The 27182-nt window shown below is 42.7% G+C and overlaps 1 protein-coding gene across 6 annotated transcripts in view; it reads right to left on the reverse strand.

Moving 5' to 3' along the window:
• Nucleotides 1-27182, reverse strand: part of PPP2R2C (protein phosphatase 2 regulatory subunit Bgamma) — a 623817-nt gene that overhangs the window by 300488 nt on the left and 296147 nt on the right. For 2 of the 6 annotated variants that reach the window (XM_029591491.1, XM_029591499.1), the window contains exon 2: nt 17857-17984. The exons of the other annotated variants lie outside the window; for them this stretch is intronic. In XM_029591491.1, the coding sequence (XP_029447351.1) occupies nt 17857-17890 (34 nt within the window). In that variant the 5' untranslated portion in view covers nt 17891-17984. The remainder of the gene's footprint in view (nt 1-17856; nt 17985-27182) is intronic. 6 annotated transcript variants of the gene reach the window in all.

The following is a 27182-nucleotide window of genomic DNA, read 5'->3' on the forward strand; positions in this document are numbered from 1 at the left end:
GGCCAGCATGGGGTGGGTGCAGCTCTTTCGGTATATTAAGTGGGAGGGAGAGGGGAAGATTGTCAGGTAGGAACTGGACATGATGATGTGCCAAGGAGGCCTTACAATCTGGGCCCATATGTGAATCCGGAGTCCATCGAGCCAGAGGGATGAGGGATGCCAAGCACATTAAGGAATGTTCGGGTCAGTTCCTTCCATCTGTCCATATTAGGGCCACAAAAATTGAAAATTTAAGATAACATAGCCCCTATTTCAAGGATTTTGCTAAATGTGGAAGGGACACACTCAGTCCCAAAGCTAAGTCCATGACCATAGTCACACAGTCTCTTTAGCCCCAGGACATGGATTCTTTGTATGAGGGAGGCTGAATCATCAGAGCCCAAACCTCACGTTCTCTTTCTTTGGGTGTACTCACAGTCTCTTTGATGCTGCATTTTCTCTGATCCAATAACCTCTCAGGTGGGGTGTTGCAAAACAAAACAAATTTTACTCTAGGAAATCTTCGGTTGTTTTTATTTGGTACCAACATATTTTCTTAGGATTATGTCCAAGCTCTATCCACAGTCACGGGCACAGCCCTGTTTCTCTGGGTGAATGCCCCTCAAGGTGGCAGGCACCAAGATGACCTCTCTTCCCAGAGTTTGGAAAACAGGCACTTAAGTAGGGCAGAGGGTCCCCTATCCACAATGAGTCTTCCTTCCCAAGGTGAAGAAAAATAGCTGAGGTCACAGAGGCTCTCTCTGAGTCCTCTCTGCTCCTGGGTAGAGGCTCTGATGGAGATCTTCAAATGAACTCCTTTTCCACTCCCCATTCTCTTCTCTGATGTTGAAAAATGGATTTCTTGGTTTGAAAGTCCTAACGTACAGCATGCAGATGAAATCCTCAGTCCCTTCTCCTGGGCAGAACTGCCCCTCAACACAAAAGAAAAAAAAAAGATTCCAAAAATTTCTAAAAAAAACCAAATACCCAGAAATCCTTCTCTTGTGGCAAGTCACTGCTGTCCCTCCATGTGCAGTAGGATGGAAACAACAGATCTTTTTCCCTGACCTCCTCCAGGCAGGAGGAAAACATTCCTCCCAGAGCCAGTTATAGAGATTCACTACAATCCAAAAATGATTCTCCAAAAAAATTACTCACACAAAACTGAGACAACCCCTTTCCAGACCGGATGGGTCTCTCCCCTTCTCCTTGGTATCTGACCATGGGGGGCCTACATCAAGATATTGGGGAAATCCACAAAACTGAACACAACTTCCTTCCTCAAAACCCAACTCAAAATGCCACCCCTACTGTATGCACCCACCTGCACACAGTTATGCAGGCAGGAGATACCACCCCCAGTATCCTTGGAGGAGGTGCTGGTTAGGAACGATAAGCTCCCTCCTCAACTCCCTAACCGTCAGCCTGAGCTAGGTACCATCTAGAGGAGGCCTGCAGGGAGGGTAGATGGGTCTCCATGGTAAGAACGGAAAAAATGATGATGGAGGCAACCCCCCCCCCCCCCCCTCAACTTGCTGCCTTCCCTAATCCACTATCCTATTATGTTCAGCAATCCTGCTGTGCTCCTGATTGCAGTAAATGTTTATTTACTGTACTTTAAAGCAGTAAATGCAGCTCCTTCAAGATGCTAACAGACACCAATATAATTACAGCAGCATTGACACCAGAGTCGTTCCGGAGAATGTGTTATCCTTTTATTGATTCATGTGTAAATTTGTATTATCCAGCGACTCAAAGAGCTACAGTACAGAAATATGGCCAATCATTTCTATTTTCATAAAGGCGTGTTTCACAGTGTAGGAAAATATATGCCAGAAACGGAAATTTCCATGCAGGTACATAATACCAGCAATCCAATCAATCTGATTGCAGTCCATTTGCAGCTCACTGGTACTGTGAGCTTTCTCTTACTTGTGCAGTGCGCACCAAGGACACCTGGGTGGCGGTTAAGGGAGTGAGATTCCTGAATAAACTTTGTCCTACGTGCCCACTGGAACATTTAATTTACTTTTTAAAAAAAAAAAAAAAAGAAAGAAGCTTTAATCCTCTCGTATTTACCCAGGGAACAAATGGTTTCATTTTCCCAATGGGGAAGGATAAAGACATTAACTTCCAGTATTATATAGGTTTTCAATCTCAACTGCAAGGACAAAAGGGGGCTTTCCTCAGCTGATGACTCAGTCCTTACATTTGATTTTGGTCAAAAGAGACAAGAAGCAATATTTTAGTACAGTAGGAAAAAAAAACCACACAAAACTTGGGCCTATAGCCCTTTAAATAGCTCCTTGTCCTGTCAGGCCAAATTACTATATTACAATTACCTGGAAGACCACAATATTCTACACCCGTCACAATATGGTTTCCGAAAAGAACACAATACCGAAACCCTCCTCACCTCACTCCTTGATCATGTATACATTGGCTTTGATAAAGGAAAGTCGTTCCTCTTAGCTCTTCTCGACATCTCTGCAGCTTTCGATACTGTAAATCATAATACCCTTCTAAACTGGCTTTCAGACATAGGAACTGCAGGTTCAGCTCTTAGATGGTTCGACTCCTTCCTCAGCAATAGAGGCTATAAGGTCAAAATCAATAATAAGGAATCCTCTCACACTAATGCACCATTTGGAGTCCTCCAGGGTTCCTCCTTATCGCCCACCCTGCTTAACATTTACATTCTCCCTCTCTGCCACCTACTCTCTAACCTAAAACTTAAATTCTATATATATGCAGACGATGTTCAAATTTTAATCCCCATATCCAACTCACTGGACTCAACACTCAGGTTATGGAACTCTCACCTGCAAACGATCAACCATCACCTTTCAAGCCTCAACCTGGTGCTCAACACTTCCAAGACAGAACTTTTGCTAATCACTCCAGAAGGCAGTCCCTTCCATCACCAATCGCAAGCTAACTTACAAATATCCCACGCTAGAGATCTTGGAGTCATAATTGACAGTCACTTGAACCTAAAGCATTTTATAAAACACACTATAAAGGAGTGCTTCTACAAGTTACAAGTACTCAAAAAAACTCAAACCACTCCTATTCCATTACGATTTCAGATCCATCCTCCAAGCCATTCTGTTCTCCAAGATCGACTACTGCAATTCCATCTTGCAAGGTCTCCCAGCTTCTACTATAAAACCTCTCCAGTTGCTCCAAAATGCAGCGGCGAGGATTCTGACGAATACCAATCGGAGAGAGCATATCTCTCCCATTCTAAAAGATCTTCACTGGCTCCCAGTAAACTTCAGGATTCTCCATAAATCACTCACAATTATCCATAAAAATATTCACCATCAGACCCCTCTTGATCTGCTACACCCTCTCAAATTGCTCTCGACAGCCAGACCCTTAAGGGATGCCTACAAGGGATCCTTACATGTTCCTCCAATCAAAGTTGTACACCACTCAAACATCATAGACCGGACATTCTCTATCGCAGGCCCCTCTATCTGGAACGCCATGCCTCCGGACCTTAGGCAGGAAACTTGTCTACTAACTTTTAAAAAGAAACTAAAGACATGGCTGTTCTGCCGAGCCTTCTCCACTACAAGCCCCACAGCCTGACTTAGAATTGTTCCATCACTTATGTAAATAAACAAACGCTAAATCACGCTTATAAGTTATCATGAGGTCGGCTCCTTGCCTCCCTCCCATGCATATAGTACTTTATCCTCGTTCTCCCTTTCTTTATTTCCTACTCCCAGTTAAGGCATCCTTTAAATTGTCTCTTGTTGATTGGTTGGTTATAGTTACTGCTTAGTTCGATGTAAACCGAGTTGATTTGATTTGTATCAAGAAAGTCGGTATATAAAAGCCTTTAATAAATAAATAAATAAATAAATAAATAAATAAATACTATATTACTTTTGTCTTTTACTTCAGGGACTGGTAGTCTAAACAACATATAAAGTTCTCAACCTCTCATGCTTTTGTATCAACATAACTTTGTTCTCAGTGCAGAAGGAAACTACTAGCTGTTTTTTCTCATAGCAATAAAAAAAAATTGCCGTTTCAGAGTAGCAGCAAACATATCTTGTTTTATGTTTCAGGAAGCAGGCACAGCCTTTGCTTCCTGCCTCTCCTGGAAAGTTGGCTGCCTTGCTTAAGAAATCTTTTCACAGGTTTTGTGAAACAGGCAAGCCCCCCTGGGTGCTTTGTCTTCCTTAACTACATAAACTCATCAATGTCTTCCCAGGTACAGGCTCTCTCTCTCTGGCTTTCCTAAATTGCTATCTCTGACTAAGCGGCCTCCATGCGCGCCTCCCCCGTCAGCATCACTCAGTGAGAACGGCTGGGAATCCCTATACGGGACCTGGCAAGGCAGAGGGTGAACCAGGAATTGGGATCAATCACTGTTTGAGTGGGACCATGCAAGCTCTCTCCTGCAGCTCTGTCCGGTGCTCTGATAAATGCGCTAGCTCTAAAAACCATTTAGGACTCCCATTTTAAATTAAATGCTTTGGGTTGGATTTAAGTTTCAGGCAAAAGGGTGGGAAAAAAAATAGGGAGCAAAAAGCCTGTTTGTCAGTTTCCTTGCACAATTTCAAAACAGCACATATTTGCAGAGGATTTACCTTCTGGTAGCTCCTGGAGCCAATCTCCTTCCTCCCCTCCCTTTTCACAATAACATGTACGCAAAAGCTTGTACAGAAAGCATGGTGGAACTTTAAAACAATATTTAAACGTAGTACTTTCAGGGAAGAAGTCCAGTAGTATATATATATATATATTAGAGACTGTTGATTTTTAAATTTCATTTCCTTCTGGAATTTGTAGGAAGTTGAACACTTTCTTTGTTCTGCTTTAACCCAAAATGTAAATTAAACCCTATGCACGTTAATAAATTCTTTTGTTGCTGGATCACCTGTCTCTCATACTTAAGAAACAGAAGCCTGTGGTAGAAACAATAAAAAGATCCTTTATTTTTTATTTATTTAAAAAGTTTTGCATACCATCATTCGAAAGGAACATCACAACGGTTTACATAACAAAAACATCATAAAACAACAATGATATTTATCGGTGGAAAAAAATTACAAAAACGTTTTCAATATAAAACAAAACTATTAATAAAAGGACGGGAAAAATAAAATCATGAGGAAAAGGTTGGCTTTTTCATTCTAGCTGTTTCCTTTCTCCAGGTAGTCTGCATAGGCCTGTTCGAAAAGCCATGTCTTCAGGGCTTTTTTAAATATTTTAATTTAAACTCTGTTTCAAGTTTCAAGTCGTAACTCCACAGGCATTGTGTTCCAGATACTGGGACCTGCGATAGAGATGGTCCTATCGCGTACTAGTATGAGGTAGGCCTGTATTTACTGAAGGAATTTGTAATAGTCCTTTATTTGCTGATCTTAAGGTTCTGTGTGGAGTATGTAGGCGGATTAAAAAGTTCAACCAATCTGTTTTTTTTTTCCATAGATAGCTTTATGGAGGATACACCAAGTTTTGTAACATATTCTCTGCGATATTGGCAACCAGTGTAACTTTACCAGGACAGGTGTAATATGATTGCGTTTCTTACAGTTCGTTAATACTCTCGCCGCCGAGTTTTGGAGCACTTGTAAGGGACATAAGGTGGTTTGTGGGAGACCTAAAAGAAGAGAGTGGCAGTAGTCTAATGATGAGAAAATTAGGGCTTGCAGCACAGATCGAAAATCGTTGACATCCAGCAAAGGTTTCATCCTAAACATCGTCAGTGGTCTTAGTCTTAAATCTTCATTTGAGTCTCGGTTACACAAAATTTCCAAGCCACATAAATGGCCCAATATCTTGAGGTACTTTGGTCTGTGAAATTTTTATTTTTTTTTCCTGATGCTTCAGAAAAGTTATCTGTTCCAACCTTATGGATATTCAGCAGTCTCCTGCAGGGATTTTCTCCTATGAACAAGTTTTGTTTTTTTACAAACTTCTGTTTTTGCTAGACTAGAGGTCTATGACGTTTTGGCCCTTCTCTCTCTTAACCCAAGACAGCAGCTGCAGTGAAATACTGTATTACAGCCAACTTTTCACACAATAAGGTGCCTTCAGCAGCAATCCCAGTTTTACCTTCAGGTGTACACACATTTTTTGTGCACAAATATTACTCCAGATGCAGCAAGGACCTATGCGCAAAAAAAAAACGTGCATGATAAACTGTGCATCTTGCTTAGCACCCTCATATGAAAATTGCATGCAAATGTAAGTATCAACTATTATCCGCAATGCAGAGAGGTGAGCTGACTTAACTCAGCTTTTCTTAGCACTGGAAATTTAACTCCTGGTCAGAGGTAAAGTTTCCAGCGCTTGTGTCATTCTATGAGCAGAAAATGAAATTCCAACATCGGGACTTGTAATTGGGATTTGTGTGCACTTTCCGCAAAAATATGCTTTGTGGTGAATTTCAAAACCCCGGCATGCGCATTAATTAGGGGATGCGCAAACAAGTCGGGCTCACGCACATAGAGCAGATTTGAAAAGCCGCATGGATATGCGCGTATCTCCTGCAGCACGCGCATCGCCAAAGATTTTTAAAAATGGGCGGGGCATAAACCAGCGCTATGTGCATAAATACTTACGCACCCCAGCACGTGCATACAACTGAGTGTAAAACTGTGAACGCTGCTGAATGCACCTTACTATGTGAAAAGGTCACCCGCCGCGTGACTTTATTTCTGCTATGGATGATGTGTTAGTTAAAAAATAAAAGCCACTTGTGGGAAGGGTGGGGACAGAAGTGTGTGTTCATAGCTGTAAGGTTCGCCTATGACATTTAGTATCATTGCACTTGTACTGGCTTCAAAAAAGAAAGCAGGATTCCATCTGGAGCTGTACTACTTTGACTAGTGACTCTCCCCAGTCTCGGCCACTGCTCTATTTTCTCTTTTTATAAGCCCAGGGAACAGTGTGGGCATACCTGGATTTCTCCCTGAGACTCAGAGAATTTGCAGTTGTAGGGTCTCATGAGAAACACTAGAAGTCTTAGGGTCTTCTCTGTATACAACTTAGCCTTTCCCCTTCCTCAATAACGGGTACATTTTTAAAGGCCCATGGGGTGTCCATGTGCAAGCAGTTCATGGCGTGCACACATGGATGTGCTGATTTTATAACATGCGTGTGTTGCCACACACGTTATCAAATACCCGTGCGCATGTGTGCCCAATTTTATAGCAGTGAGCACTTGGGGGGGGGGAATATTTTAACATGCACGCAGCGACGCAAACGGGCATAAACCCCATCCCCCTAACTCACCTTCATCATTTTTCCCCTCTCCACCCCAACCCCTAAACCCACCCTATCCTATTTTTTTTTTTTGTTTTGAACTTACCCGGCCCAACAGAGCCGGAGCAAGTTCCGCATGCCAGCTGGCTGAAGCGTGCGCTTTACCGGGACAGCGCAAAATGGCACTGCCCTGGCCGGCCCCCACCCCACCCCTTTTAAACAACCCAGCGGCCGGGCCGCTATGAAAATGCGCTCGGCAAGCGAGTGGCCCAGCCATGCGCGTATCTGCCGCTGCTGGTGCGCACCAGGCTTTGAAAATCAGCCCCTAAACCTGTAGAGAACGGAAGAAGTAAGGTAACTCTGGGGAGAAACTGGAAAGGGCAGCAAATCAGACAAAACTCAGTCTGCAGCAGTGAATTCAGGACTTGAGAACTGACTCAGCTAAGAGCAGAGTGAGGATGCATAAGTCATTGAGCTGTGACTTATAGGAGGTGGGAACAAAGAGAGTGTTGGGGTCAGGGAGAGATGAAGGGGAAGTATGCTGGGGTCATCTTTGAAGTTGGGGGGATGTTAAATTTCATCTGCTATTTGGAATCCCAATCTTCCAGTCTTCCGAGGTCCTCCTAAAATTCATCACAATCCACTTGAGATTTAACTACTCCGCATAATTTTGTGTCATCCACAAATTTGATCACCTCACTCGTCATACCCCTTTCCAGATCATTTATAAATATATTAAAAAGCACCAGTTTAAGTACAGATCCCTGAGGCACTCCACTGTTCACCTTTTTCCACTGTGAAAACAGATCATTTAATCTTACTCTCTGTTTCCTGTCTTTTAACCAGCTTGCAATCCAATAAAGGACATCGCCTCCTATCCCATGACTTTTTAGTTTTCTTAGAAGCCTCTCATGCAGAACTTTGTCGAACACCTTCTGATTTTCCTCTTATTGCTTCATTGACAGGAATGAGAATGATCTAATTAGCGAATGAACAGGTACAGACACAATTTGGTGCTATATTGTTTAGTTTTATTATTTTTCTTAAAATATCTGTATTGTTATATGGCTCAACTATACTGAGATGTACGGTTTGGAACTTTGTATGTGTCTTTGATACTAGTACAGTTGTCAAAGATAGTAAGAGGAAGATTTGAAAAAAATCATACTAATAGCAAGAGGCTGATACAGTCTGTGAATAAATAGCGATTGTTGAAAAGGAAAAATAAATCAGATCAACATAATGTGACAATGTAACTATGATGCTGCAAATCATATCACTGAAGTCAAAATGCAAGTCCCTACTGCACATCTATTTAACTTAAAGACAGCAGTAGGACTAACAGATGAAATACAGCTCTGACTCTTGGGACTCATTTTAAGACACTTCTAGAATTTACCATTTGAATTATGAATTTCACATGAAATACATTTTTCATGAATCTTCACAGTGATCTAAAAAAAAATAATAAAGTTTTGCCATCAATTACAGAAGCAGAAAAGCACTGGCAGCAACATTACAAACTTATTTGACAATCCTATTAATGTGGTACAGACCCTGCTCTGAGAATAGACTATTCTAGGAGGATGCTAAATTATGCTTAGCTAGTCTGCTAATAGCATATGTAAGTGTCACAATAGTATCAGCTCTCATACTGGTTCCAGTAATATGGACATCTGTCCACTGGGGACTACCAACATTTCATACAACCCAGTAAACTGCATTCAGATCGCAATCATTACATTCAACACTGCAGCACTTTACACAGCAGTGTTTAGTGAAACAGCTAGGCTACTAAGCAAACCAAAAATTACCAATATCAGGAGCTCTCAGACTGGATCAGTGTATTATGTTAATTTTCAGAAAGTCATGATGGTGCCCCTTCAGGGATGCTCAGACAGATAAAATAAATCATAAAGCTATAAATCATTTTCCTTCTTACTCCTAGTTATTGATTCCCTGTTACATGTAACTGCTTTTCTGCACCATTGTTCAAATTGTAAAGTTTATTGCACCCCTGTTTCTTGTGAACCAGCATGATGGGACTACTGTCTTGAATGTTGGTATATAAAAAAACTTAAATAAATAAAAATAAATAAATATAAACAAGCTATTAATGTGCTGATGATTTTGAAACTAAGAAACATATTAACTCTGGAGCACCATGTGCATTCCTGAAATGATGATGTTTTGCACTATTACAGGTTTCACATTTTCAAAATAAATAGGCACAAACTGTGATTGAAGCAATTTTGTCCCAGGATGTAGTGTGTCTCTTGAATTTGTCACAAATCTTGCATAGGCTGTCAAGGAAATAAGTTTGGAAGTCATATGTAAGATTAATCAAATATCACACATCCACAGCAATATATGTATCTGAACTAATATCAGAACATGTTTAGATAGTTGGCCAACAAGATTCAAATTTGTTTTGTTCCTAAAATCTGCTGCATCAGGACATTTGTTTTAAGTTAATTTGTATAACATAAAAAAAGACCATAATAAGAAGAGTTGATCAATCAAGATAAAAAACAGCTAATCCCCTTACTAAGAATTAAATTAAGTTCTTCATTATTGGTCCAAAATAAACTATGTTCCGTAATTAATGTGAGGAATTACACCATAACAGGAGATGGACATACAGCTATGGGCATACATCTAGAAAAGCTGTGTTATAGCTCTGCAGTCCTGAAGTTTGATCATAGTCCCCCTATTTTTCAAAGTTATTTAGTGTTGCTGTAAAAAAAAAAAAAAAAGCAGAGGTCAATATTCAAAATGGCATTTAGCCAGATAAGTACTATTTATCCGGTTAAGTGGCATCACTGAATATCTGGCAAGGATCAGCGTGCCTCATTTAGATAGATAAGTCAGGCATGGGGAATGGGCATAGTATGGAGGACTAAAGTTAGCTGGATAAGTTAATTTATCCAGCTAACTCTGATCGGGTCACAGAGTTGTCCTAAAATTAGTCGGATAAACTTATCCGGCTAACTTTAAGATAGCCGGTTATATTCAGCAGTGCTGCTGTGCTGCTGAATATGCAGCATTAGTCAGACAGATAAGTTTATCTGGCTAACAAGGAGAGCCAAAAAACAAAGCGGAAGCCGATCCAATATGCTGGTAAGCGAATAGACAAAGGATGATCGGTGTAAAAGAAGCCTTTATTGAAACTAGCCCGACTCTGGCCGAGTTTCGCTCTCGCAGGAGCTGCCTCATGGGCTGTTAAGGGCAAAATACAGAAATGAAAATAAAAGTACACATATACATGACACATGAATGTATGACATACATAAATAATAAGAAGAACTTAAATTACATGTAAAGACAAAAATAACATTAATGTCAACAATTACATAAAAATAATGACATGCATATATAAAATGAGCTAAACTAAAATGGTGCACACATATTGTGACATACAAAATTAAGTGATATATGCAAGAAAGAAACGAAATGTACCCTTGTTTATAGACTCTTTTTTTATGTATTTAAAAATTTGTGCTTCACTGAACCAATTATAACAGCACACATATACATATACAATTATAATTGGTTCAGTGAAGCACAAATTTTTAAATACATAAAAAAAGAGTCTATAAACAAGGGTACATTTCATTTCTTTCTTGTACTTAATTTTGTATGTCACAATATGTGTACACCATTTTAGTTTAGCTCATTTTATATATGCATGTCATTATTTTTATGTTATTGTTGACATTAATGTTATTTTTGTTGAATGATGATAAAAAGTTGAAAGTTGTTAAAATAAAAAAAAAAGGCAGCAGATTGCGAGGAACTGCAGGAGGCTGGGTAACTGAATGAAATTTAATATGGAAAAGTGCAACGTGATACACATAGGGAAAAATAATCCCAACTACAGGTATATGATACTGGGATCTGTATTGGTTTGCACTACCCAGGAAAAGGACATTGGAGTCCTTGTGGACAATATGTTGAAATGCTTGGTTCGGTGTGCAGCAGCCGTCAAATAAATAAATAGAATATAAGGACCAATCCAAAAAGGGAATGGAGAATGAAATGGAAAATATCATATTACCTCTGTATCAAGCCATGGCACAACTGTACCATGAGTACTGTGTGCAGTTCTGGTTGCCCTTATCTCAAGAAAGGCATTGTAGAACTAGAAAAGATGCAGAGAAGAGCAACAAAAATGATAAAGGAGATGGAATATCTCTCCTGCGATGAGAGGCTACGCAGGCTAGGGCTCTTCAGCTTGGAAAAGGATGGCTGAGACGGGGTGCGCCAGAAATCTAAAAAATGGGTAAATAAAAGACGGTTATTTACCCTTTCCAATACTACTAAAACAAGGGGACACTCCATGAAACTAGCAACCGGCAGAAGCAAAACAAATCATAGAAAGTACTTTTTCACCTCACTCTATCAAGCTATACAATCGTTGGCGGAGGGAGTGATCAAAGTGATTAGCATGGGGGGGGGGGGGGGGTTTTAAAAGAGATTTGGACACGTTCCTAGAGGAAAAGCCCATAACATATTATTAGCCAGATAAACTAAAGAATGTTATTGCTATCCCTGGGAGTGAGTAAGAGGAATTAGATCCATTATATTGGATCTGCCCAGTGGTTCTCAACCCTGTCCCGGGGAACCCCCCCCCCCCAGCCAGTCGGGTTTTCATGATATCCACAATGAATATGCATGAGAGAAATTTGCATACACTGCCTCCATAACATGCAAATTTTCTCTCATGCATATTCATTGTGGATATCATGAAAACCCGACTGGCTGGGGGGAAGGGGGGGTCCCCAGGACCGGGTTGAGAACCACTGTGCCAGGTAGTTGTGATTGGATGCTGGGCTCCGTGGATTTTGGTCTGACCCAGCACGGCAGTTCTCATGTTCTTAGGCAGAATTGGTGCATGGGTTGGCTTCATGTCTTCTCTCAAAAAGATCTTAACACATATAATTACAACTTCCGAGTCACTGGAAGAATAGGACCATTTCTTCTTCTCTTCAGGGAACAGAAAGGCTAAAGCTCCTCCCCCTCCTTTCCCACTCCTTCCAGAGAGCAGGTCAGCCTCCTTCTGCCCCTCTCACAAAAAACTTCCTCGATTCTCTCTCCCTGTTTCTCTCTCTCTCTCCCCCTCCTACAGAGGTTCCTTCTTATATGTTATTGGAAAGCATTTCTACATGGGATAAATTATGCAAATGAATTGCGAGGCACCTGGGGATCCCTGCATACGCCCAAACACAAAATTAGCTTTCCCAGCTGATGTTTAGCTCACATTTTTTTTTTCTCATGCTGCAATAAAGGTATTTGGACTTTCTTGGCGATATACTGGTCGATTTTAAAAGCCCTATGTGCGCCAAAGCCGGGAGGATGCGTGCGTGACTCGGCCCGGCGCGCGCCACGCAGATTTTAAAACCTGCGCGGGTACCCTTGTATTTCCCGGTAGGCACATAACATTTTTTTCATCAAAAAGGGGTGGGGAGTGGGCATGGTCTAGACGGAGCATGGGCGAGACACGTGCGGGCTGAAACTGCACCATGAAGTCTGCGCATAAGTGTTTACATGCACAAGCATGCGCCGGGGTCTCCTACTGTGTAATTTTACTTCTGCCATGGATGGCGTGTAAGTTGTGTAACAAAAACAACTAGGCTAGTCAGCGGGGTTTTAAGGTTCAGATCTAACAGGGTAAAAGGGAGGCAAGTTAGATAGGGAATTTAGGAGGTCCTCTCCTTTACTGGACTAAACTGGGGAAACATGTAATTGTGTCAGCATGCATAGCTACTAAAATTCCCCCCTCCTACATGCTCGAATCACCAAATGCACGCAGATGCATGTGTCAATATGACATTGTGCACACATGTTTGCGCGTATAGCCAATTTTATAACACCTGCGTGTATATGCATACAAATGCCCGTATGTTATAAAATCACCATGTCCATGTCCACGTGTGAGTCTTAAATCTTAGTTCATATGCTTCTTTCTTTCTGAAATTTATGCCAGTCTCCAGTGCGTACATTATTTCACACCTCCAAATTCTGCAGACAAGATAGAGATACAGATCATGCATGCTGTACATATTTATTACAAATGTATTTTAGTACCATTGAGCTTGGTGGACACTTGAAGAAGAAACAGATAAGTTGTTGAGGATTGTTATTCTATACTGTTTGAATAATTCTGAATAATTTTGTGCCATCTGCAAATTTGATCAACTCACTCATTATTCCCTTTTCCAGATTATTTATCAATATGCTAAACAGCACAGGCCTAACACCAATCCCTGTGATATTCCACTAAAGACCTTTCTCTATTTGGAAAACTGATCAGTTAGTTCTATCCTCTGTTTCCAGTCTTTTAACCAGTTACCAATCTGCAACAGAACCCTGCCTCCTACCCCATGACTTTGTAATTTCCTGAGAAGTCTCTAATAGGAGACTGGATTAAGTACCTTCTGAAAATCGGTGCAGTCACACTGATGATGAATATACCCAGCTATCTTGAAGGTAGCCGAATATGTATAACCGGCTAACTTTAGGATAGCCCTATGTCCCGATCAGAGTTAACTGCAGATAATAACCGCCTAACTCTGAATATCACAGTTAGCCGGTTAACTTATGCGGCTAACTCTGCTCTTCCCCACAACGCCCCCCTTCTTAGCTGGATAAGGACTAAAAATAGCTGAATAAGCCATTTAGATGGATAACTATTACGTTATTTATTTTATTTATTTAGATTTATATTCCGCTTCTCGCACTTTAAAGTGGATTACATTCAGGTACTGTACACTAAATGGCTTTAGAATATGGCCCTCAAGGTTTTTATCTTACTGTCATTAATATTTTTCCCATGTGACATCTTTTTGAGAGTTTGCATACTGGGATTCTCCTCTTCTGATAGTCTCCCAGCTTTTTGGAATTGGTTAGCTTCCACATATAAAATGTGGAGCATGTGCAAAAAGTCTTTCTTCTTCTCAAGTTGATTTATCAAGAAGTTGAAGTAACTTCATGAGGTCCCTCGTGAGATTCCCTTACAGAACAGAAGTTTTTTGTGAGAAGAAATATTTTGGTTGGTCTGTACTCACCAGTGATGTGCTATTGAGAGATTTAAAAGACTCGAATTTTTCTACCGTTTTGACAGAATGACCAGGTTTTCCCTCTTGTTGGAAGGGCTGGAGGTTTATGGTGGTTACTCTAAGAACATAAGACTTGCCATACTGTGTTAAACCAAAGGTCCATGAAGCCCGATATCCTGTTTCCAACAGTGGCCAAGCCAAGTCACAAGTACCTGGCAGGATCCCAAGTGGGGGAGATAGATTCCATGCTGCTTATCCCAAGAATAAGCAGTGGATTTCTGCAACTCTACTTAATAATGATGATTAATGGACTTTTCATCCAGGAACTTGTCCAAACCTTTTCTAAACGCATTCCCATGACCAGTCTATGGTGGGATGAAACTGCTGAAAACTGATATTTTGGAAAAAAGACTTTGTACCATCTGATAAGGATTTTTGGGGGGATTTTTGTTCCCTTCTAGCATATGCTAGAGGAAGAGAATTTTCCTACCCTTCTTAGGGAGGATTTTTGCCTGGCAATGGTTCAAAGGAAAGTAGAAGAGCTATTAGAAGGGGAGAGGAACGAGGACCTGAAGGTTTTGCTGTGTTACCTGTGTGCTGCTTGCTGATTTCCTGCTCAGGAGTGGGGGCGCCGACCTCGTATCGCCGCCGACCCGAGGAACCCAGAAGTGACGTCACTGGAGGACTCGAAGGCCCATAAAAATCAGCCCTTTTTGCGACATTCATTTGGGGAGAGGAGCGAGGACCCGAAGGTTTTGTCGTGTTACCGGTGTGCTGCTTGCTGATTTCCTGCTCGGGAGTGGGGCACCGACCTCATATCAACGCCGACCCAAGGAACCAGGAAGTGATGTCACTGGAGGACTCGAAGGTCCATAAAATTGGCCCTTTTTGCGGCGCGAAGGCGTTGCCGGCGCACTGCCTAAGCCACGTGCGCCAAAGAGGTGCGCAGCTTTGATTGAATTTATGAAAAATTGAAGAACTACTGCCTGAGAAAAGGAGTGGAACTTAGAAACTTTAGTGAGTAAAAATTTACTTTATCTTCACCTCCTCTAAATTCCACCCCAGGGTTTCAATTGTTAAAATAACAGAAAGACCATAAAAGAAAGTGTGATTGCTATATGAATTTTATGATGTGCCTCATACAAAAAGGAAGGCACAGATAAGGGAAATACAAGTGTCGACTCCCTTATCCAGTATATCTCAACCTCAAATATCTTCTTTTTTTTATGGCAACAGCAGTCAAACTGGAGGAAGGAGCCGCAGTGGATAATGCTTTGGAGCGAGAAGCTTATCTACAGGCTGAAGCTATCTCTCTTAGCCCCGGCGCTCCTACTACTCCCTCCCCACCAAGTATTAAGTTTTGCTGGCCCTCTCCAGTTAGATGAGGGTCTTGATAATATAAATGTTACCATTGGAGATGGACTGAGAAGTGGAGACGTTTCCATAGGGGATAAGGAGGAATCCAGAAAAGAATTAGAATCCAATGTATATCAAGTTCCTCCTGAGATTACTATGAACACACTTTGGTTTGCGATAAAATCTTTGGAAAAGGTGATAACTAAATTATCTCAGAATACATCTACATACCATCAAAGAATATCAGAAGTGGAAAATACTGTTTCTCAATGTAATAGTAAAGTATTAGTAAATGAAGGAAGGCTGGAAAAGGTTGAAACACTTCAAAACAATTTTGTTAAAACAGAAATGATTAATGCAAGAAAATGGAATTTCTTGAAAATTCTTTGAGATATTCTAATCTTAGGATTGTTAATTTTCCAATAAAGAATTTAGTATTACCTGTTGAAATGTTCAAAGAATATTTACATAACATTTTGAAAATTCCACAACAATCATTGCCAGCATTATCAAAAAACTATTACCTGCCGGTAAGGTTAAATAGAGAAAATCAGGATGAGAAAGTGCAGACAGAAGTGTCTAGTAATTTAACTGAAGTCTTAGAAACAACATTAAGTACTGATATTCACACTAGGGGGACACTTTTAGTGACCTTTTTATTCTCAACTGAGAGAGATGCAGTCCTCCGTTTATTCTTTAGACATCGTCAAGAGAAGTTTCATGGACAGCAAGTCTGGGTAAAGCCTGACTTGTCAAGGACAACTCAGTTGAGAAGAAAAGAGTTTCTGAAATTAAAACCTGAAATTCTTAAAAGGGGGGGCTGAATTTATATTAAAGTTCCCCTGTAGATGTGAGTTAAAACACTTAGACCAAAGGTATGTGTTTCATGATATATCTCAATTACAGACGTTTTTGGATTCCCATCCCCATAGTATGGGAATTGGGTAAGAGCATAGTATAGTTTTTGCTGTTAATCTCTGAATACTGGGAAAAGGGAGAATTTAACTTTTCTCTGCAATAAGAAATTTTCCTAGTTTTATCGCTCATGTATAAATTGATGTCACCTGGGAATGCCTTAAGAAATTAACAGGAATATATATTTGTTATTTCTTTTCAAAGAATTGGATGTATTGGATGAATTACAATATTCTGTTATGCAATAAGTATGTAATTGAATTACGAAAATTTAGAAATAAATAATTTTAAAAAAAAAAAAGAAGAGCTATTAGACTTTACACCATGAAAAAACACTGTGGCTTTTGTAATTATGAGTTCCCTGATGTTATTTATTTGTGCCATAATTGTATAGATTTTGTTTTTTAAACTTAAGTACTTAGTGGAACACCACTGCTGACTTCTTTCCATGTTTTGGCCTGGTTTCAGCAAGAGGACTTCTCTACCCATGAGTATAAGCTAACCAGTGACTGTGATTAGGGTGGAAGTAAATGACTGACACAGAGCCTCACTATTGCACCATGGGTCCCGGAGGTGTATACCTCTTCCCCACCAGTGAACCCAAGCACCCAGGGCTAAAATCTGATGCATTTTATCAAGTGAGAGATCCAGGAGAGAGAGACTGTAGCCAAGGAACTTTGCTGTGGTCTCTCAATTAGATGGCCCAAAATAAAGAGGGGGCTACATACTTATATAAGTATAAATATCTGTATTCATTCAGATTTAATCAAAATTACCTATTGTGTCTCTCACTATCAATAAACATATCCTCCATAAGAAAAAGGTAGGCTCCTAATACACATACATGTTAATTCTAAAATAAGCACACCGGCACCCATACATGCGCATATAGGCGCGTGAGCGAACATACGCTGGAATTATAAATCATGCATGCATTTACTCATATACGATTTAAAATATGCCTAGCATAATGTGCCCCTAATTTGAAGAAAGTACCTGAGCAAGTGTAAAGCGTGCATCTTCAATAACAATTGGTCGGCTTTAATGCGTGCAGGGAAGCAGATTTTAAAACATGCTCATGTGAACGACATTCCCAGTCTTACCCATTAAACTATCAGTTTGCCCAGTCTGTCTCAAGGTCATTTGGACCCTCTGCGCTTCATCCTGCACTCCCTCCAATGACCCAGAAAACTCCCCCTGGCGTGTTAGGCCTAAACAGCAATTTCTGCAGACTTGCTCCTCACATGCTATGGCCACTCCCCATAGTTTAAGACTGAAGGTGCAGGCCACAGCTAGGACTTGATGACCGAGGAAGTACCTGAGCAACTCAAGCCTTTGGGAATTCCTGGCATGACTTGAGATCCAGTGTAGAATTGGAAGCTGGCATGGATCAGAAGAGTGGTGTGGATCAGGCTAGTCAAGCAATCAATTCCACAGGTGAAAACCCTAGAAGAGAATGAATAAGCAAAGGTGTGTCAGGCAAAGGCTCCTTATATCTAGCTTCCAATATAGGGACACACTCAAGGCTGATCCAATCGGGAAATTCCAAGGGCATTGTAAGATCTGTGGATCCTTGCTGCTGTGGTGAGATTGGCTCAGCATATGGGGTAGACCCCGTAGGCCCTTTATGACAGCTGGTGGATGTTGGAGAACTGGACCCTTGGGCCGAGGCGGAATTGGCGCAACCCGCAGAGAGGAGCCCTGCTGGTCCCCACCATCGGCAGGCAGAGCTAGCTGAAGCAGAGGCCCAACTGGAGCTTCGCCAATATCAGCCCACATTCCCCTTAAGTTGAGCCCTTGGGTGTTGGGGCCAGCTGGTCTTAGGTGTGGGCATCTAGGAAGGATATGCTCATTAGCATTGAAAGGGTTGCAGGCCAGCAAAGAGAAGGAGGCGGAATCAGGTCATGCAGAGATCTGGTCAGGCAGCAGACAGCAGGCATGGAAACAGGCTGTAGTCAGAGGCAGGCGGAGTTCAATCAGTGTCATGGTCCACGCTGTGGTTGAGGAAGGCAAAGTTCAATCAGTGTTAGGGTCCAGTCCAAGGGTCAAGCCAGAAGTCCAGTCTGAAGAAGCAAGGAACGAAGAGGAGGATGAAAGACCATAGGAGCAGGGGATGCTGATGGCAGATGAAGAGGGACTGACCAGGAAGACAAGAACTCAAGACGGATAAGACACAGGAATACAGGAACACACAGCAGGAACAGGAATCAGGAGCAGAAGTCAGGAATCAGGAACACGATGTCAAAGCACTCTTACAATTAAGTGATTTATTGCTGAGCGACTGAATGCAGAATGAGCCAACCTTTATGCCCAGGGAGGCTGATGTCATCAGAGGGTAGCGCAGGAATTTCCTGCTGCAGGCCCTTTAAATCATTGGCATTCGGGCACGTGCACATCTAGGGAAACTCTGGAATACACTGACATTTCCCCATGCGTCAGGCCTTCGTGGTGTGGTGGCCTACCACGGACTGCATTGGGGGGATCTACCCCAGCGACGGGGGTTTCTGGCAGTTGATTGGGGTTGGAGGTAAGAGTAGTGGTCCACTGGGATGACCCACGGACTGCCAATCACAATAGTGGAGCTATGCAGGAGAGAGACAGGCTAGGAGCTTCACCTAAACCAACCCCTTTCCCCTTGGGTTGAGCCCTTAGGTTTCAGGAACCGGCAGGTCTTAAGCGAGTGTCTCTATAGAATGGCATAAGCATCAATCCAGGGCCAGGCTAGGGTCAGAGGCAGGCAGCAAGCAAGAATGGTCAGTGTCCAGGCAGGGTCAGAGGCAGGCAGCAAACAAGAATGGTTTTTGTCAAGGCGAGGGTCAGATCCAGAATTAAATCTGAGAGGAGACAAGGATATGAGGCAAACAAGGCTGGAGAGATGTGGCAGGGCCCTGGAATGACGGAGCAGCAACACACACACTACACGAGAAGTATAGACCTGTTCCTGAGGTGATGCTAGGGTTTGTACGGGTGCTCCTAGAGACAGCTCATGGGGGAAGGAGAATGGCGGTGCACTGGTGACTTCCTGCCATGAAGAAATTGTCTGGCGGCTTCTAGACCGTGAAGGGGTGAGTTCTGCTGGTCTCAAGTGGCTCTTGCAACCGGCAAACGAAACAGTAACCCCCCCCCCCCCCAAGCCCCCTCCTGAGGGTTATGTGTCAGCTTATTATTATTATACTGGTCTACATTTGAAAAAAGGTTTTCTGCTGACCTAATTATTTTTGCTGATTTTACCCAAATGAAAGGTGCTGATTCCAAACATGAAGTCAAAAAATATGCAATACGTCAAATTTTTTCACAAATGAGAAATGTTTGATTAAAGATTATAAAGTTGAATATCAAGGATAATAAGAAATTCTGAAGAAGCGATAGCATATAAAATATTTGTTTCGTTTTATTTATTTAGAGGCTTTTTTTATACCGATATTAGTGGGTACATCATATCGGTCTACATCAAACAGTAGATGGAAAGTACAAAGAACAGGGAAAAGGGGAGGGGACAACATAGTGCAACAACTAGAGAAAACTAAATAGAGGAACAGGAATAAAAAATACTGGAGAGAACATTTGTTTCATGCAAAAAACAACGAGTCTATCGTCTAACCAAGAGAGCAATAGTTGTGTAAATTTTAATTGTTAGGGAGAAATTTTCTCTTTTTGGATGCTCTGGAATACTTATGATCAGGGTTGTCTCGCTGTAATCACCAGCAGTAGTCTGCCATCATGTTGTGTTCCATCTGCCTTGATATCTATGTTCTTGGTCTTGATGTCTTGGTGGAAGCGTTCTCCTTCTTCTTCATGATAATCTTTTCATACAAAGTCAGATATATATGTCCTTTGTTTGGGTGTTGTAAAACAACCACAAATGTCACAGAATATATCAGGATCATTCCAGCACCGTCCACAAACTATTCGAGTGTTGGATGACATATTCAACAAAAACAGATTTAACAGAGTTAGATTTGCTGTGACTTCTAAGCCTCTTGAACGACTGAATGCTGCCGTCGGTTTTCACGCTGCTTATATAGCCATAAAATGCCGACATCAGCAGTTTTAAACTGTTTAATAAGCAGTCTTCCTATTGGTTATACCGACTGCATATTCAGCATGTCTTTCTGTGCATTAATTATCTTTCTGCATATTCAGCATATCTAAATAATAATGTTACATTATTGATATAAGAGATCATGAGTAGACAGCGTTTTGCGGAAAAACTGGATGTGACTGGAAGAAAACGGTGTGATTTTTGGATTCCCCACACTAAAATACGTAAAGATAACATGTTATCTTGTAGACAGCAAAACTGATGTAGACCAGTGTTATTTATTAGGCTTGAGGAATCGCAATTCTTACATAAGTAAATCAATGTGATGTATATAAATTAAAATAAACATACAATACATTAAAGCTTAAAGTGAGTAATACAAATTATAAATTCGAAATCTAAAATTAAAAAATAGACTTAAACAATGAAAATAATAGAAGATAAAAAAACAGAAACTATAGAGAGTAACATTAAATTTCTATATAAATACTTAGAACACAGATATATGTAAAATCAGAGGAGAAGGAAAGCCTTTGTGAAAAGGAAAGTTTTAAGGGATTTCCTAAATTTGGCATAGCTTTTTTCAAGTCGTAACACCAAAGGAAAAGAGTTCTAAAGATTGGGCACCAGATAAGAAAAGCAGATTTCACAAGTGTGTTCCAGTCTTATCTGTTTAAGTGATGGGAGATCTAGAAGCTCTAGTTGTGAGGAACGTAGAGTACATGTAGGTAAATATAGGAGCAGAGGATTGGACAAATATGAAGGAGTTCCTGGCGAAAGGCCTTGAAAGTTAGACAATCTTGAATTGAATTTTATAAGACACTGGAAGCCAATGAAGTTTGAAGAGAAGTGGCATGACGTGATCACATTTCCTCTTACCAAATATTTCAACTGCTGTGTTCTGTACTTTTTGAAGTCTGTGAACTTTGTTGGAAGAGAGTCCATGTAGTTTGGCACTGCAGTAGTCTAGTCTATTGAGTATAATAGAATGGGTGAGCTTCTGAGGAAAGTGGCAAAATTCCCTTACTAATTAAGAAGGGTGCTTGAAGGTTGACTGCTGAAATCAAGGAGTTTCTTCTGGGCCATGCAATAAGGTATTCCAGCTTATTGCATTGTCTGCAGGAATCCAAGATCCCCAGTACCTCGTAATGTGTGTTCTCTTCATTAATTATTTATGCAGTTTTGGGAACTTGTTGAGGCAGCCATGAGAGGATCAGTGGTTTCCGCAAGTAAAGATGAAATACATTCGAGAAGATATTCAAGCTGGCCGTGTAATAACTTAGCTGATTAGAATTTATCCAGCTAAGTTATGATGAATATTCAGAGGCACAGCAAAGCTATTGAAAATATGCATATATGTGGGGCGGTTCTGGCCATGAGCGGTGCGACCAGACCCTTACCTCCGTGCTCCTGGACCTGTTCCCGCTTCTGGAGGCCTGGTTTGTGGCCTGTTTGGTGGTGTCCCCGCGGGGGCCGCGTCGCCGGGAGGCTTCCCATGGACGCCCTGCTGCTAGGTGCATGCGCGCGTCACTTGGGTGCCTTTCTAGGCCGTTTCCCGCCAGTGCTGACTCCGCCCAGTTCCTGATGTCAGATGCCGCGGCCTTGATAAGCTGGCCGCGGACACTCAGTCTTTGCCTTGCAATGGGTTTACCTCCTGGTTCCCTGTTGCATCGTGCCCCGGAGTGAGCTGCCTTGGTACTCACTCCGTTCCTGCTTACCTGCTACAGTACCTGCTTGGTTCCTGCTTGCCTGCTACAGATCCTGCCTGGTTCCAGTACCCGAGTCTTGCTACAGTTCCTGCCTGCCTGGTTCCTGTACCTGAGCCCTGTTACAGTACCTGTCTACTGTTCTAGTCTGGTTCCAGTTCTCAGTCCTGATCTACAACCCGCCTAAGTCCCAGCGGCCGGGCCCCTACGGGCTCCTCCCGGGGCGGCTTCAGCTTCAAAGGGTGAAGCCGCCTAAGTCCCAGCGGTTGGGCTCCTACAGGCTCCTCCTGGGGGAGTACCAGCTTCCAGGGTGAAGAGCACCTCTATGTCCTGCCTGAACATCTGCCTCCCAGCCTGCCACATACTAGAGACATTGAACATCTTTCCCAGGCTCCTGTAGGTCGGCCCAAGGGTCTTCTAAATTGAGACTCCATAACATATATGTATGCACTTAGCTGGATAAGTCTACCTGGCTAAGGTTAGACCTGCTCCATGGCACATCTAAACTTACAATTAAACTTATGCAGCTCACACCAAATATTGGTAGTTATCCCTATAATTTATACGGCTAACTTGCTGTTGCCTACTTTTTGTGCATGTAACTTATAGCCATATAAAGGACTTATGTGGCTAAGTAGCGGCCAATGAATATGGGCCCATTGTGTATTCTTAAAATAGTCAGGAGCTTGAGCTAATAGGTCACTGAACCCATCCATTGAAAAATTGGAAACTGCCTAATAAATCTGGGTGCCAAACAATGGGCGGGAACCCATAAATCACTGGTTCTGTGTGCTCAACCACACTATGTCTCTGGCTTGCAGTTGCGAATCTGGTCTACATATTTTATCAGTGTATTACTTTACCGAGGCTGCTGCCTTGAAGATCAAGCGACTGGAGTTCTTGGACTGTGGGACGGGCTGCCAGGCAAGTCACTGAGAGAGGAAGTGGAAGAGGAATCCGTGGGTGCTTACCGTAAACAATGTGGAATGGGGAAGAGTCAGTGGCATTATTAATGTGATTGTTGTGTGAAAATAGCCCAAAGTAGGAGAATAACCCAATTATCTTGTCTTTTGTTGACATATCGATCAAGGAAAATCTTAAGGACCTGGTTAATTCTCTCTGTTTTACTGTTGCCTTGTGGATGTTAGGCTGTGGTAAAGTCCAGGTAATGCCAATTTTTTCTTTTTTTACAAAGGCCCTTCTAATATCGGGCTGTGAACTGGATGCCTCTATCAGACAGGATATGCCAAGGTAGTCCATATAACTTGAAGACATACTGGACAAAAGGGCAGCCTAATTCAGGAGCAAGAGGCAAGCCCGGGAGAGGAACGAAATGTGCTATCTTGAAGAATCTAACCACCATGACTTATATCATGGTGGAGCCATGTAAGAGAGGGAAATCCGTGTTAAAATTAGTGGACAAGTGTATCCAAGATTCTTTGGGGGCTGGCAATGGCTGTAACACCCCCCAGTGTTAGGCACAAGTAGCTTTAAGCTGCGCACAGACAGGGCAAGATTCCACTTGGACCTTCAAACCCATTTTAACCTGTGGCCACCAGTAGTGGCGCTGGAGTAGTTCAAGGGTACAGACTAATCCGGGATGCCTTCCAGGCAAGAGTTATGAGCCCATTTTAACATTCTTTCCCGAAGACGCTTCCAGGAGGAACTGGTATCGCAGGAGCAACAATGACTTTTGAAAGGTCGATAATGTGTTAAGGAGTCTCCAGTATGTCTTCCATTTAGAAAGAGCATGAGAGAGCATCCGCTCTCAGATTCTTAGTTGTTGGACAGTAGCAAAGCTCAAAATCAAACCGGATGAGAAAGAGGGACCAGCGAGCCTCTCTGGGGTTAAGTTGTTGTGCTTACTTAAGGTAATCCAGATTCTTGTAGTCAGTGTAGATCGTGGTTCTATGTTTGACTGCCTCTAGGAGGTGCTGTCATTCTTCCAGCACAAATTTCACCACAAGGAATTTGCAATCCCCAATCGTGTAATTTCTGACTGCCAGAGAGAACTTTCTGGGGAAGAAGGAACATGGCAGGAGGCTCCCTTGGTTGCTATGTTGACAGCCTCTACCCAAGGATAGAAGCATCTACCTCAATAATCAGGATCTGGGTGTCGTAGACAAAATCCTTGAGAGAAGGCTTGCTCAAGAGCCTGAAAGGCGATGATGTCTTCGGTGGACTAATTCTGGGTATCTGCACCTTTTCTGGTCAAGGCGGCAAGTGGTACTGTAAGGGCTGAATACCCAGGAATGAATTGGAAGTAGTATTTAGCAAATCTTATCAAATGCTGTAGCGCCTGAAGGCTGACCAGCTGCGGCCAGCCTAGGATTGCTTTCTGCTTTGCAGGATCCATAAGGAAGCTGGTCTGAGAATATATGTAACCTAGGAAGGGAAGCTCCTCTTGTTCAAAGAACATTTCTCAAGTTTTGCATATAGATGATGGTCTCATAGTCATTGTAGCACCTGTTTAAAATGTTCTCAGCACAGAGTCAGGGATTGAGAGTAGATGAGTATGTCATCAAGGTAGACCACAACATAGGAGTACAAGAGATCTTGGAAAATTTAATTTACCATATTTTGAAATACTGCTGGGACTTTGCAGAGTCTGAATGGCACGAGAAGTATTCATAATGCCAATCAGGAGTACTGAACCCAGTTTTCCACTCATCCTCCTCCCTGAAGCGAATGAAGTTGTATGCTCCCCATAGATCCAACTTGGTGAAGACCTTGGCCTTTGTAGGCAGTCAAAAAGTTCTGGAGGTGAGAGGTAGTGTTAGGATCTGCTCCTCCAGAGGGGAGGAGTTAGCAATCTGTTATGCTCCGTGGGCGGAGTTAGCAATCTGTTATGCTCCACGGGTGGAGTTAGCAATCTGTTAGGATCTGCTCCTCCAGAGGGGAGGAGTTAGCAATCTGTTAGGATCTGCTATGCTGATGAGAGTTAGCAGTCTGTTGTGCTCAACCCTTGAAGTGGGAGAAGTGAGCACTCTGTAAATAGGTGAATCCTTGGGCCAATGGCAGATGACAGTGCCCCCAGGAGGATATCCTGAGAGGGACCACCGGCTAGGCTAGAGTATGGAGACAGACACAGATAGTTCTTTTATTAGACAGGTTAGTAGAACTACCAGAGGTGGCAGTAGTGAGCTGATGTGCCCGGCAGGGCTGAAGTCCCTCAGATACTGAAACTGCGATCCCAGGGTTGCTGAGCTGTAGAGAGACTATAGATAGTGAGTAGACAGGGCACGCTGTATATATAGCCAGTAGTAGATGACACACTCACATATATTCTTAAGAAGGCTCAGTAGCTGGAAAGAGTTAGGCCCTCGAGGAGCGAGTACCTGGTTCCAGGGAAAGTCTGAGAGAGCGATGGTAACTCACAATTGTCTGTATCTGTAATGGCTTCCAGGCAGTAGAGAATCTTCAGTGTATTCAGGAACAAGAGCCCTCACGGCAAGTACCGGTTCCTATATGCAATCTGAAATAGTAACTCACAATGTCTGTACCTGCGATAGCTTCTAGACAGTAGAGAATCTTCAGAGTGTTTAGGAACATGGGCCCTCGAGGATCGAGTACCGGTTCCTATCTGTAATCTGAAATCAAGAAAAGCGAGCGAGGCCCCCAAGGTGTGGGTACCCCTGGTAAGTCCGAGGAGGCAGAGCAGCGTAGAGAAGCGGGTCCAGATGAATCCCCGCAATCAATCCTTGCTAACTCAAATCGTAAGTGTAAGTGAAGACCTTTTATGTTGGAAGCGGATGACGTCAATACAGGGGGACGCCCCTGAGGTACGCACCCTTGCTGGTACATACTTCGGAGCGTGCACGCACCCTATGTCATCAGGAACATGGCGGATCCGCAGTGTCGAGCCAGTCCGGGGAAGTTGGGGAGAAGCAGCATGGAGACACCACAGCAGCAAGCCGTCCATCAGACGCGGAGGGAGTCGCCACAGAGGTAGAGAGGGTGGAGCGAGGGTGAAGACCAGGCACGAACGCAACAGGCAGTGGACACCAGTTCTTGTTTGTGATGGCATTGAGGTCCCTGTAATCAATACAGGGCCTGAGAATCCTATTCTTCTTCCCAATGAAGAAAAAACCTACTCCAGCAGGGGAAGAAGATGGCCAAATAAAGCCCCTCACCAGGTTCTCCTTGATATACTGACTCATGGCCTTGGTTTCTGGGACTGATAATGGGTAGAACCTTCCCATGGGGGTACTTTGTCAGGAAGGAGGTCTATGCCATAATCATAGGAGCGATGCGGTGGCAGGGTTTCAGCCCGCTGTTTAGAGAATACATCGGCAAAGTCAGCATAATGTGGTGGGAGTCTGGGTATAGTGGTAAGCAGTAGAGATGTGAATTGGGTGCCAGAATCTGTTCCGGTTTCGGGATCATGGACCCGTGAGAAATTCCGTTTCCCGTGGGTCCGAACGGTTTTTGTTTTCAGCTGTCCTGAGCCGAAAAAATAAAAAAAACCACCCCAGCCCTTTAAATCTAATTATTTAGAATCCCCCACCCGGGGGTCCCGGGAGCGATCTTCCGCTCTCAGGCCATCGGCTGCCAGTAAACAAAATGGCGTCAGTGGCCCTTTGCCCTTACCATGTGACGGGGCTATCAGTGCCATTGGCTGGCCCCTGTCACATGGTAGTAGCAATGGATGGCTGGTGACAGAGGCCGGCCAATGGCACCGATAGCCCGTCACATGGTAAGGGCAAAGGGCCATCGGCGCCATTTTGCTTACTGGCAGCCGACAGCCCGAGAGCGAGAGATTGCTCCTGGGACCCCCCACTGGACCACCAGGGACTTTCGGCAAGTTGGGTTTTTTTTTGGGGGGGGGGGGGGGTCGGGAGGATGGCGGGGTTGTAATTAATTAAATTTGAAGGGTTGGGGTGGGTTTGGGTTTTT

Source organism: Rhinatrema bivittatum, chromosome 1, assembly GCF_901001135.1.
Source record: "Rhinatrema bivittatum chromosome 1, aRhiBiv1.1, whole genome shotgun sequence".
Classification (NCBI taxonomy): Eukaryota; Metazoa; Chordata; class Amphibia; order Gymnophiona; family Rhinatrematidae; genus Rhinatrema; species Rhinatrema bivittatum.